At 41.9% G+C, this 13,548-nt stretch overlaps 1 protein-coding gene across 1 annotated transcript in view; it reads right to left on the bottom strand.

Annotated features, from left to right (window-relative positions):
* Positions 1-218: 218 nt before the first annotated feature.
* The window catches only part of HECW1 (HECT, C2 and WW domain containing E3 ubiquitin protein ligase 1), a 122,647-nt gene continuing 109,317 nt past the window's right edge, over positions 219-13,548 (bottom strand). The window contains exons 15-21 of the mRNA XM_010173863.1: positions 10,249-10,354; positions 9,966-10,062; positions 7,867-7,950; positions 6,909-7,018; positions 4,685-4,805; positions 3,196-3,309; positions 219-375 (exon numbers count right to left, since the gene is read on the bottom strand). Coding sequence (XP_010172165.1) covers positions 219-375; positions 3,196-3,309; positions 4,685-4,805; positions 6,909-7,018; positions 7,867-7,950; positions 9,966-10,062; positions 10,249-10,354 — 789 coding nt within the window. The remainder of the gene's footprint in view (positions 376-3,195; positions 3,310-4,684; positions 4,806-6,908; positions 7,019-7,866; positions 7,951-9,965; positions 10,063-10,248; positions 10,355-13,548) is intronic.

A 13,548-nucleotide genomic window follows, 5' to 3' on the forward strand; every position in this document is an offset into this window, starting at 1 on the left:
CAGGATGTTTTAATAGTAGTACCTCATCACGACTCCTTTTTCAGAGCCTGCTGTTGTATTTACACTTACTCCCTTCTCTTCCTTCACCCAACCTATTCCCACTTGTTCCCAGCAGAAGCAGTGATATTTGTACATAGCCTAAACTGAAAGCTTGTGTGTTTTGCATTTCCATTTCTGTATTGCTCTAAAAGGATTGTTCAATTCCACATAAAATGTCCTTACCATTCCAGGTGGTTTTCAACAAAGGCAGACATGGGGCTGATCTGTACAGTGTAAGTGTCGTTGGCTGAATACTCAAACAGCCCGTAATAGGGATTGAAGAGCTCCTGAGAAAGAAGGAAGAAGAATTCTCGGGAGGGGCCACTGTAGTCCAACCTGGAAAGGAAAAGGTAAAAAGACAAAATGAGGCTCATTCCCATTTGAGTGAATTTCCTGGGTTTGGCCTGCCTTGGCTGCTTTCCAGTACCTACCCCTGCACAGTTGAGTGTTTCTAACATGGTGTGTATCTCCTCTCAAAAGTTGATTCTGAGCCCTGAACAAGTCACGATGCTGAAACTTCACCAGCATCCAGGTTGATATGGGAGGAATCGTAACGCGGACACATCCCTTAAGGAGTTTGTTTTCCTTTGTTCCAAAGGCTTAGTAAATTGAAGGTACAAAGCTCAGCCTTGCCTTAGCTGGCTGGCTAGCAGAGGGCTAGCTTTTTGTGAGTGGGTTGGAGCTGCCTATGGACACCTGGGTTCACAGACCAGACAGCCCAGACTGAAGCAGAAATTGCTCTTACTCTCCCACACTGAGATGGAACCAAAGATACAACCTAGCCCCAAGGATGCTTTCTTAGCTATAGGTATAACCTAAAGGTCAATGCTCAGCGAGATCAAGACCGAACAGAACTGTGTCTCTTCAGATAGAATGGTGATTCCTCAGTTGTTCCATCCAATCTCTTCTACTTTTCTGACAGTTTCAAATACATGTGGTAGATCTTACGCTGTGCTTTGCTGTTGCACAATTTTGCTCTGCAGAGATTCACCTTTTCATCTTTTTTTTTTTTAAGCTCAACTTCTAAATCAAGCTGTTTCCCATTATCTCAACTTGGAAATAAAAAACCAAACCTCACCAGAGCTTCATGAATGCATTAAACCCAACTGTGATGGATTTATTAAAAACAGATCGTCCTCTAATAATGGTAAGTAGGTTTTATTTTTCTAAAATAAATCTAAGCAATATAAACAAATTATTTGTAGCCATGTATCACGTGTGCCAAAAGATATTCTGAGGTGGGCACTATTCCTTCTACTTAACAAATGTAAAGTAAGTGGGGAAAACTCTGCAGCTGGATCAGAACGCTCTGTATTATGTTTGAAGTTACAGGAGCATAATCACAAGGGGTTGAATGATTGATAAAGGGCAGGCTGGCCCATCCTCCTCTGTTTTACATCTGGAGATGCCGTACTTTTCTCTCTGAACACCTTTAGCTCTAGGATCATGCGGTAAGACTGAAGCCACAACAGCAAAAGGGGATGGTAATAAACCTGCATGAACCACCAGTGCTAAACCACGTAACAGATCTGGTTCAGTGGACATTAAAATACTGGGCCAAGCCTGATGATGGCTGGAGTAAAGAACTACAAACTGTCTAGATTTAAAAACCTCCACGGAGAGACCAGGTATTGCATTTCTGGGCAACACACGAACACATCATAAAGCCTTCATAGTTCATTTCCAATGTCATTTTAGCTTTGAAACACGTGGGAAGCTGTGCCCATACAGCATCAACTCTTCTTTTCAGTAGGAAAGTGGTATCTTGGAGTCCCTCCAACAGAACCTGAATTAGCATTAAACAGCAGAAACCCTGGGGGGATGTATCTTCAGATGTAAATGAAGCAGTGAAGAATGAATGAATTTGCAAATCAAATTGTTTTGTAATTTCTCCTGAGGATATGGTGCCACACACAGTAAAAGTTACTAGAGATGTGGGGAAAACAACATGACTTTGTCAGTGTTAGCATACTAGCATGCTCTTCCAAAAACGCAAGCTGAGGTATGCTGCATGTTTATACTTTACTTGCAAGCCAGAGGCAAAATGAGCTGTGAAAGACGACCTCTGTTAAATAATACTGAATCCAAGGAGTATAAAAACTAAGAGTTAAGGAAAACTTTGATACTGAGGTCACTGAGTGACTCTTTTTGAGACTGGTCACTTCTGTTTTCCACTGGACCTAACAGGTCCCCAAACTCAGCTTGGCAGAAGCTCTTCAGTTGACAAGCCACCTCAGAGCTGACAGTGTCTGCAGCTGCTGGACATGCTGAGAGCTGCCCCAGAGCCTTGCTCTTCTGGTACCTTTGGAACTGAACTCCTATCCACGTGTGGTTTTTTAAATTTTAAAGAAATTTTATATACAAAGCTACTGAAATATGATTTCAAGCCTTTGTTATTTGGAACACTGGAAACAGGCACAATGGTCTTTCCACGATAAAAGCATGTGGATTAAACCTTAATTACAAAATAGCTCTTGAGGTGAGCCAGGGTGGCTTTGAAAGCTTCTGTTTAGATTTGGAAACAAAAAGTCTGAGGCTGGCTTTAATCATCCAAGAATGGCTCATGGATTTTAAGGCTGGCAGAAAGTCTCCTGAGAAAAGGCCTTCTCAAGAGACTTCTATTACTTTCAGCTTCCAACTGGGTGAATTAAAGCGTAGGGACTGACCAGTATTCATGTTCCTCACTTCAACCAGAAACAAGCAGTCCACATATGGACAACAAACGATCATTAGATGGCACGCAAAGCAAAAATTTTTGAGGCAAAACCAGATTAATTTTGAAGAGTTAGAGTAACAAAAGTGGTAAAGGACTGGTCTCTAATTATAGCCCTGAGACTGATTCAGTGTGTAAACATGGGCCTGCAGCTTGCTTTTGCCTTTTAGCCAGTCAGAATACCTACAGCAACAAGATGACATTAGATTTAACCACTTAAATGGTCACTTTGAGACATCTAGATGGAAGGTGCTACAGGAAAATGAAGCATTATTGCTATTGTTATTTTTAACAAATATTTGAGCTGATTAAGATGAATCACTTACTCAGAGGTAAAACAAAACCAAAGGAACATGACATAACAAGAAAGGCTCAGCCTTAGTCAACTCTGTTTTGCAACATAACAGCTACTTCAAAACTGATAGCATTTAGTGGTTCCCTACCCTTCCTCGCCAACAAACGTGACGTAGAGTTTGTTCCGCTGGAGCTCCTTGCGTGAATATGCCATTACCTGGTTGAAGGTGCCTTCCAGCAAGTGGTCACGTCGTATAATTAACCTGCAGAAGGGAGGCAGAAACAGAGATCTCGTGATTGAGTCGTGTGAGGCTGAAGGTAAACAAGAGCTGGTGAAGAGAGACATTCATTTTCAGAGAAGTTAATAAAGCTGCATCCACTGGTGCACATGCACATGACCATCATGGGTTTTGAGCGAGTTGTTTCATTAGGCTTTTCTATGTGCCTCAAAGGTGAATTTCTTTACAATGCTGAGATGAGGTTCAAAGTGTTGCTCTACATAAGACTCTCTGTAATACCCTCTATGTACAAATGTATATGGTAGTGGGGGCCGTGAGTTCCTGTGTACATGAGGTCACAGATTTCTGGGATTAGCCCCAAGATCCTCCTGGATTTAATCCAGTGAACGTCCATGGAATTACTGCTTCTGTAGCAGGGTAAGCAAAGGGAGTATCAGCTTCTGTTTATACAACACACTACTCATTCCCCTGCCAACCTCTAAACCAACTTAATGAATAGTACATTTAAAGAAACCCTTCTTGTTCGTATGTTCATGGACGTTTTAAGAGAGACCTTCTAAAATGTATTTCCTGTCTGCCTTGGACACACTTAGCAGGACACCAAAAGGGATAACCTGCAGCTAGGACTCCCCAGCTCCGTAAGAATATTTTGATGACGATGTTTGCCTGGAATAAATTGCTTGGCTTCATACTTCTTTTTCCCACAGCAGATGTGATTTGGTAGGAAGCCAACCTGATGCATAAATTCAACCAGATGCCCACAAAATACCTTAAAAACATACAGTCCTTTGGCCAAATTGGATAACTAGATTGAGCACAAGTAGGTACAGACTCAAAAGCCAATTAACCAGATGTCTGTAAAGCAAACTCCACAACAAAGTGGCAGAGATCCCCAAAAATACATGAAGAGGGGCAGAAATCTCTCTAGTTTCAAATCCAGGAGGGCTACCAACACAAAGAACTACTGAAAATTAAACCTTCATGTACAAGCTAACTTCTGTGGGGTCATACTCTGGTCCTGAGTTATACTGAGATGTAGATCCAAAGGATGTGGAGTCACTCCGTCATTACAATGATGCAGCTGTTAATCTCTGGTGAACGTTTGCCCAAATAGATGATTTTCCTACTAGCAAATTACAGGTAGGAATAGCAACATCTCTGTTAAATATGTAGGGAATGGAGTGTAAGAGAATATTAATCAATAAGAAATAAAACTTCCAGGCAAAAGCCTCCTGAAGGTCACTCTCTTGCAAGATATCCTAAGATCTTACCTTGCCCTGATGGTTCATGTACAAAATGCAATCTCCGGTGTGTTCCCCACTCCCTATCAGTGTCTTCATTCATAGATAAAGGTAAAGCTACACCACGTTAGACTACTTGAGTGACTTGTAATACTCACTTAATTTTACCTGGACCTTGCCCATACCCTTTGGCTTCAAGTTTTCGATAGAAATTGCGCAGCTTGGCTTCAAAGTCCCTCCTGTATGGAGAAGGTGCTCTTGCACTTGCTCGCTGCAGTCCTAACAAGAAAACAAACAGCATCCTAAGGTGTAAGGGGCCTTAAATTTTTCCCAATCATGCAGCTGATCTGGTTAGCAACTGTGTTAGGTGCACTCAGTATTATTTTTGTTCTACTTGGCATTAATGAAGTTGTAAATTTCTAGAATTCAGTGACTGCAATGACTTCCGGGGCTGTATCTTCACTAAAAGAATTGTTAAGCACACCTTGTGTTTGTCTTTGTGCTGCCTCAGCCTCAACTGGGATCTGAATGGAAATTCAAGGATTGGAAAGGCATGAGAAAGACTGACATGCAGAACTCCCACTCACGGTCTTGGGTATTTAGGTTTTCTTTCCCTTTTGCAGTTTTAAGAGATCTCTCTCCTCTGCATTACACAGGAGATCCCCTTACTTGGCAGAATTAAATCTCTGGAGCTCAAAGCAATGCTTCTCACTGGAGCCTAGCACCCTAGCCAAGGTGGGAATTGAGTTTCCCTGCGATAATCTGACTGTGTATTAAACACTTCCAGCTATCAACACAAAACCCCTTTGTGGCATGGAGAAGGATTTCTGTCAGCAAGAAATGCTACTATGATGATTCACACATACAGCAGGTTTTTAGCAATTTGGGACCTGTTTGGTTTTGCAATCTGCATTCTCAAAGTAGCCGATCAGTCCTCTTGTATGAGCAAGTGCCATGCCATAAAGGGTCAAAGGATGGATCAAAGAAATCCCATTTCCCTATCTTGTTACAGAAGACAATAAAAACAAGCCCTTTTATATGAGAAATCTGGCAGAAAAACCTCCACAGGAAGGAAGAAAAAATAAAAATAAAAAATCACATTTAGTGGGAGCACCAGGTATTGTGGTTGCCAGGAGGGAAGGACATTACTAATTGTCTTTGCTGGTAGAACGTATTTATTTACATGCAGTGCAGAGAGAATCCCTTGCAACACTCCTGTTAGACCTCCTTATCCCCCAGGACATAAGAGAACGGGTGCTCTCACGGGCTATATAACCAGTGGCAGAAATAAGCAGGCAGACTCTATGTTGCTGGAAATGTGTATTTGCCCTTCTTGTGTTTTCACAAGAACAGGTAAAGAGCGGTGCAGTTCTTTCAGCATTCCCCTAAGTCATGTTCTTGCCGAATACTTTGATTTTTGTCTTGCAGGAGACTTGTTTATGATCCATCCTGATGCAGAGGAGGGGAACTGTACTAGCAATGGTGTTAAAACTCATTAATGAAAGTACAACGTTCTGACAAAACTCTCCTCCTGTAGATAAGGGTTCAGCATTCACCAAAAAACCTTCCAATTTTCCACTGCCACTTCCAAGACTTGAATGTCTCCTGCCCATTAATTTTGTTTGAAACCAGATAATTTAAATTAATGTTAAAAAAGCTCAGCCAAAAATGGATTTCTTCAGATGACATTTCTGTCAATCCTCTGAGAACAGCCACTGGACACAGCCGTGCAGTGAGGCTGCGGTGGGGGCTGTGTATCTTGGCAAAAGGGAGTCATTAGTTCCTCCAATTTCTGTAGCATAAACAATAACTACGGAGACATACCACAGCTGGAAATAACCCTCTCATACACCATGTCTTTCTGGAAAATACATTTCCAGTCAAACCTAACTCAATGGGCTCAACAGGGGAGGTCAGACTGGATGATCAAGGTGATCCCCTCAGGTCTTAAAATAGATGAGTCTTTGGGGGAAGAAGAGAAGTCTTTGGAACACCGAGTGGAAGAGACTGAACTTTACAGCAGTACTGGAAGTATTGCAGTGCACCTTTGATTTGGAAACTGCTTTCTGCTCCTGTCACATAACATGAATGTGCTTCCAGTGAGTTGTATTTGGAGTGCACCATTCTCTTATTCTAATCCTTTCAAATTATATAAAAACCAGGAAAATAATTCCATATGGGCAATTTCCGATCTCTGTGCTTTGTCTGCTGTTAACATCTCAACAGGTACATGCCAGCAAAAAAGCAGCTGAGGTCAAATTCGGAGAGGGCACTGGAATTAGCAGGCTGACAACTGATGCTGGCTCTGAATCTGCCCCTCAGAATTTATTAGAAGAAATACCACAAATGCAAGATTTTCTATTATTTTCCCCAGCCCTTTACCTGGAGAATTCTGGGGTGATGAGCAGGGTGAGCAGCGAGGAGAGAAACTGTATCCGGGATGGAAGGCAGCCTGCAGTGGTATGTAGGACATAATATCCTCTTCAAAAAGGCTGCATGGAAAAAGGGATAGGGAGAGGTTTGGTTCACATTCGTGACATGAAGGAATGTAAATATGCAGTATGGTGCAAGTCTGCTGTGGTCCTAAGTTTGGGTACATCTCTGAACTCATGGATTCATAAAATCCACAAGTGTCACAAATCAGGCATGGCCACCAGTAACAAAGAAGAACAAAATGAATTTTATTAGACATCTCACGCTAACACAATGGCTCAATCTACTGATAGAGAATAAAGATCTGGGGCTATGTAGTAAACAGGGACAACTTCAGCACATTAGAAGTGAGAAGCAAAGATACACACATCTGTCTCCCAGGTTATTTTTCTTGGGTCACACACTTCCAAATAGCTCAGCTCTTTGGATTAAGTTGATGGGAATAAGTTGTAAGCCTCTTGCATTAGGCAGTGTTATATACAGCACACCAAAACCACCTGGGGAATGCAGCCTATTCCATGTAAGACCAAGACAATAAAGTAACTCCTTATCTGAGCTACACAAAAGCAGCTAGGGTCTAAAGACCAAGCTGCCTGTCCCAGTAAAGATTAAAGCCCTATCTACATTGCCCAAGCAATGCTCACTGCACCGTACGTCGAGGTTTCATTAGTGCCACATGGCCCCGTGTGTGTGGGGAAGCACTGCTGCAGTAAAACTAGCCATTTAAGGAGCAGTTACATTATTTACTTGTACTGAGAAAGACAAGTTTGAGGTTTTTTTAGAAACAAACAAACAAAAAAAACCCAACAAGAATTTAACAAAGTCTTTCCAATGATGCTGAGAAAGAGTTGGCCACTTTCTCTGGTACCATCAGTAATGACATTATGCTTTTGATCACGTTGATTACCTTAGCAGAATTACTAAATCGGCATCACAGGACAACTTTTCAAGCCCATGTGTACCCTCTGTCCGAATGTAATGGATCTTCTCCCTGAAAAATAAACAATCTTATTGAAAAAAGAAAAAAAAATTAAAAAAGGAAGAAAACATGTCAGTATCAAGGCACGAACTGCGCACAGAATTATTATTCCGTGGTATTTTGCCAGTTCCTGTTTCTCTCCTTACAAAAATGGCCAACATCTTAATTGCCTGATTAATTTTCTAATCTCACTAATAAACTTGCAAAAGAAAAAAAATCTATTTATATCACTCAGTTTCCTGATTCAAAAGTGAGAGATTTTATACTATATTTTAGAAGACAGGAGAATTCTTAGTCCTCCAAGCTCATGTGTAGCACTATAGCTAATGTCACTGACAGACTTTTGTTTAAGGCTACAACTAATGTAAACACCTTTTGTAAACAGAATTTCACATAATACCACTTCCTTTACCTCTGTCAATTTTATCTAGCAAATAACACTGTAACGTATACTTGATATTAATTGATCACATAGAGGTTATACAGTACTTGTGTAAAATCATACATTTGATTATTTAAATGAATGCTAGTGAGTAGGAACCATAGGATAGGATCCTATCAGCAGATTAGGACCATGGAAGGTACAGACCTACACCCCAATCTGTCAGTGGGTTTCTAAAGCATTGCACTGTCCAAGAAGGTTCTAGTATCCAGTCAAAGGATTCCACCTCAAGTCAAGGATCTGCTTTAGCACCTTGTTGGGCGGGGCTGCAATGTATTGCAGAATCAAGTCCTGTAAAAGATGGACATCTGTCTCCTAGGAATTTGTGTTAGACCTGCTCTATGAGCATTAGACAGCAGCTGTGGATCACTCCTGACCTCAGGTATAATCAAAGCAGTGACCTGGAGGCAAAGGGCTCAATATCCTGTTACAAATCTCATTACGCACTGGCTAAGCTGTCCAGTCCCTATCACTAGTCAATTTTGTTCTCTGCTTAAAAGGAGATAAAAGCATCATCTGTTCTCTGAGAAACAAGAATTCAAATTACAGCTGAGAAAAAAAAATAGTCTGGAATAACTCGATGGTGAAGATAAAAAATTCTCAGTTACAGAAATGTACATCTTGAATACTGGGAGCATTTTTCATTCTGTCTCCTTCATTTTATTTGAATGTATTAATTCCTCCAGGAAGGAAGTCTAATCCTTACATGCAAAGAACTCTTTGTCTGGCCCTCACAGGTAAAGGAGCCAGTAAGGCTATCAGCAGAAACAACACTGCAGGAACTTGAAGGTCCTTCCCTTGCTCTTCCTCCCCGCCTTCACCAGCTCCACAGCCACACTTTTTACTGCACAGTACAAACTAAACTCTTGGTCACACTCTTAGCTGTTGCACGCTGGCATTGCCGAGACTGACTAATGCCAGCTTAGGTTCTTGGCCAAAACAATTTAACCTTTGGAATTAGAACGACTTACAATTGTACTGGCTGTTGGTTTTTCTTTCTTTTTTTTTTTTTTTTAAACCTAATAGGAAAGGAACAGGCGTAAGAAAAAGAAAGATACAATTTAATGACTTTGGAAAGGACTACCATTAAGTCATAAGTGAGAAAGATTAAAGACAGGAGTACATACTACTCATAATGTTCCTATTTCTTTATAAAACCTAGGGTGACTATGTCCATGGCATGGGTGTAAATCCAGTCAGGGGGTAAAATCCTGGTTCTGCTGAAGTTACTGGGGTTTTGCTGCTGACTTCCATCCAAACACTAATTTAACCCTCTCTTCTGAAAAGCAAAGTGATAAATGTAGGTGAAGACAGGGCGTCTGCTATTCAGTAATCCCTAGAGTGGAAATTAGATATGTCACTATTTGCCCATAGTTATGTCAGTTGTTCTTAATTCTTGGGTGTCTGTGGCAAATAACTATAGTAACTGCATAGATTCTGCTGGTCTACACCTACTCTTTATGGTGACAGTTCCATCTGGGGACCAAGTTCCTCTTTTGCACTACACTCACTAGAATTTGTTTTTCCCCCACTAAAAGAAGTCCTTCCTGGAACTTGGTTTCAGCAGTCTAGAAAAAAATGGTACCTGAGTGCATGGTTTCTGGCCAAGCTGGGCTGACGTTCCTGCAGCATCTCAAAAATGTTGGGTTGGCGTAGAAATGCAACAATCTTGTCGTTGTAAGCTGGAAAAGGAAAAATAACCACATTTATTTACCATTGAGGGGTCCCAGTCAGGTCACCCTGACTGCAGGGGCACCTGCACTGCTAGTGAGGCACAGGGCAACATGCAGCAGTGCACATGGTTGATGAGAAGTTCTAAAAGGCACCTTTGTGAGCGCTGTTTTGAAAAGAAGAGAAACCTGGCTTACCCAGAGGTAGTGTCTCGTGATGGTGCTGGTTTCTAATAGCTGTTACGAGACTATTGCCTGGTCTGGCCAACAGAGTAACTCCTCTGTTTCGAGAGACTTCGGAGGCCTACAGCATCAGAGGAGAGAGAAAGAATGATCAAAACTGACCATTGGTAGCACATCAGTCAGTAAAAAGGCTTCTCATCTCTACTTCTGTGACTTTCAGCAAGGTCCATGATGCTGCCTGACTGAAGGACAGAAAACCTGCATGAAAATTGTAGCTTTATACTTCAGCCAACTTAAAAAGGGGCAAGTAATTCTGTGCTTCCGCATGGAGGGACACCATTACCCACAGTTATCACACCTCTGATGCTGCAGTGAGGCACCAGAATCCAGAAGCAAATGCAAGTTAATAAAGGTATTGCAGTGACGGAGTTCTCCGGTTCAATGAAAAGCAAATCTCTGCAATACCATACTGTCTCTTGTTCTAGCATAACTGCATTTACTCCAAGGTTTTTACAGCAGCATTAATTTGAAAAAAGAAGAAACCCCGCAGCGCTGCAGCACGCCCACTCAGCACTGTTGAAGGAAATTTAATACTGGAAATAACATGAGGAAGGTGTCTCTATGCAGATCACAGGACAGAAGAGGGCTATTCCGTCGCAAGAGGGGGCTGCCTAACTTGCACAACCAGAAACAGAAGTTGAATTGTGTACATTGATAAAAGAACATTATGCAAAGAGCTGATCAAGAGAGTGGCGAGAAGGACATTTATCACTGCTTAACTGAAACACTTAAAGAACGCCACTGTCCTGAACACAGTTCCTAGCAAAGGGAATCCTGTCGAGACATTACAAGGTGAGGAAACACTTAGGAATGAAGACATTAAAAGCCATGCAATGAGGTCTGACAATCTGTCTTCAGTAAGTCATTAACTTGCTAGGTGACTCTATGGGGACCTGTGCAAGCTGAGGGAAACCCATCTCTCCTATGTCTTCCTCCAAAATATGACCATGGTGAGGACACCCTGTACCAGAACAGGAATTCCAACTGCCATTCTGCTGGGCTAATGGCTGCTCCTTTCTCACTGCACAAACTGTAGTACTTGGCAACCACTTCAGGAAGAAATTGCCCCTGCTCCAATATTTTAAATGCTTAGCTCTGCATCCAAGCAAATGGTGCCAACCCCTTTTCAGTGGTACGGCCAAATGCCAGCTCTTCCAACTGGGTAGAAATGAAAACCAAGAAGCTAAATGTGATTGGCAAGCTGCCTTTGAAGCACGTAATGCATAAAATGATTATATGTAACAAGATACAATATATAGTTAAACAATGAAAAATCTTAATGATTCTAATTAAATGTACCATAATTGAAAGCACAGAACTGCTGTGAAAGGGCACAGGAAATGCTTTGCTCCATCGTTCAGTTATGATTTCACTTGAACCCATTTTATATCAGTATGGATCTGCTGACTACATCAGAGCTATCCCAATGTCAGGGAAAACAGTCAAGCCCACGGTGTTTAATGGACTGACGTGCTAACCTTGGTCCAACCCTCCTCACTTTTGAAAAGAGGAAGAACTTTCAAGCAGGTCATACACAATTCACCAACTCCTTCCGCCTTCTTCTCCTCACACTCCCATAGGCCAACAGACACCACAAGTTCAGCTCAGGCTTAGGCAGCTTTTGCCCTGTGACCCAACCATCCACCCTGACAGGCACTGTGTGGCCTTTCTGGCTTTCACGCTGTGCTAGGGGAGGAGGAGGCAGCTTAGGTGCAAGAGGTGCCCTATAATCCAGGGCCACAGCGGGCATGAAGCCCTTCTGGGAAGGGCTGTCTGTTCCTTGGGCAGCAAAGTCAAGGCCACACTCTGGGCTGTGATGGGCTGTTAGTGAGGACGTGTGGGATGTGCTAAGGCACCGTGGTGTGCTCAGCTCCTCCACTTCAGGGAGCTCTGGAGGCCAGGTGAGGATGGCTCTCCCCAGCCCCCTGCAGAACTCGTGTGTGAGTGTGGATGGAGGGTGAGGCTGATTTTAAGGGTGGTCTCATGTTTGGCAAAGACAAATCCTGTGCCGTTGTTGCTGCACACAGATGTACTGAATAGAAGGTAGGAAGGGGGAAAGGGAGGTGTAAAAGAGGAGTTAAACCTTCATCTCCCACAATAATTAGCACCAGCTGGTATTTGCTTTTCACTTGGGAACTGCGTGGTACTTCTGCCCAGCCTGCCACTGCATCTGCCCCTTGCTCGTGTCACCTGATTTTGTGTTTTGGTTGGTTTTGTTGTGGGTTTTTTTGTTTGGGTGTTTGTTTTGGGGTTTTTTTTGTTGGTTTTTTTTTGTTGTTGGTAGCTCTCCAGTGCTGCTGAGTTGTGTGCCTGAACATATTTCTCCTGAAGCAAGAATTCTGAAAGGAAATGTGTCTAGAGCCCGTGAAGAGAAACCTTCACTTCCCCCTTCCCTTCTTCCCAGTTCTGGTTTAACAGCTGAATCTGCTATATTGTAAGAATCCAGTTCTGTACACACCTTAAAGTAATAAACTGCACACTCTGTGGTGCTGTACTTCTCTATCACCATCACTAGGCATCACTGATGCTGTGTTTGGATCATGATCTTTACGCTTTTACACCTCTAAACATTTTTTCTCTGGCAACTCAACAGGAAAATTCCCAGTTGTCTTATTAACTTCTGTTTTGCTAGCACTCCTCTTTCCAATCTTTTAGCTAATACAATACAATTGATTGCTGCAATTCAGTGTTTAATCACAATCTCCTTGTCCACTTTGACTTTCTAATTGAATAATTTAATTTAGATTAGCACACTATTCTCTAATTAAAAAAAAACCCAGTGACCTCTCTAATGATTTAGTGATATGGTTCATCTAGTACGCAGTAATCCGACAGATTTATGGCAGGGTTTAACAGCTTTGCAACTGATCCTGGGATGTTACAACCAGAGTGGAGAGCTCAAACTATCACAGGAGCCTTTCAATGATATAATGCCCTTTCCTGGGTTTTGTATCACTGCTGGACTTGAGAGGCTCCTGCCTGTTTGAGTGCTGCTGCTTCCTACATCTGCTAGGGAGTATATTTCTTCAGAGCACAGTGCCAGAATGAAGAAGGATAGGAGGCTGCTGAAGTATCAGGCTATAAAAGCAAGGAATGACTTGCCTTTACTAAAGCAAAACTAGGATGTCAAATATAGATTCTTCTTTTAAAAATCTATTTTGCCCTCATTTAATCTTGGTTATTTGGTTTTACTTGTTTATTATTTTATTCTCAAAACGGTCAAAATATAAACCTTCATTACTAGAAAGCTCTGAG

Source organism: Antrostomus carolinensis, unplaced genomic scaffold (assembly GCF_000700745.2).
Source record: "Antrostomus carolinensis isolate BGI_N321 unplaced genomic scaffold, ASM70074v2 scaffold1928, whole genome shotgun sequence".
Taxonomy (NCBI): domain Eukaryota; kingdom Metazoa; phylum Chordata; class Aves; order Caprimulgiformes; family Caprimulgidae; genus Antrostomus; species Antrostomus carolinensis.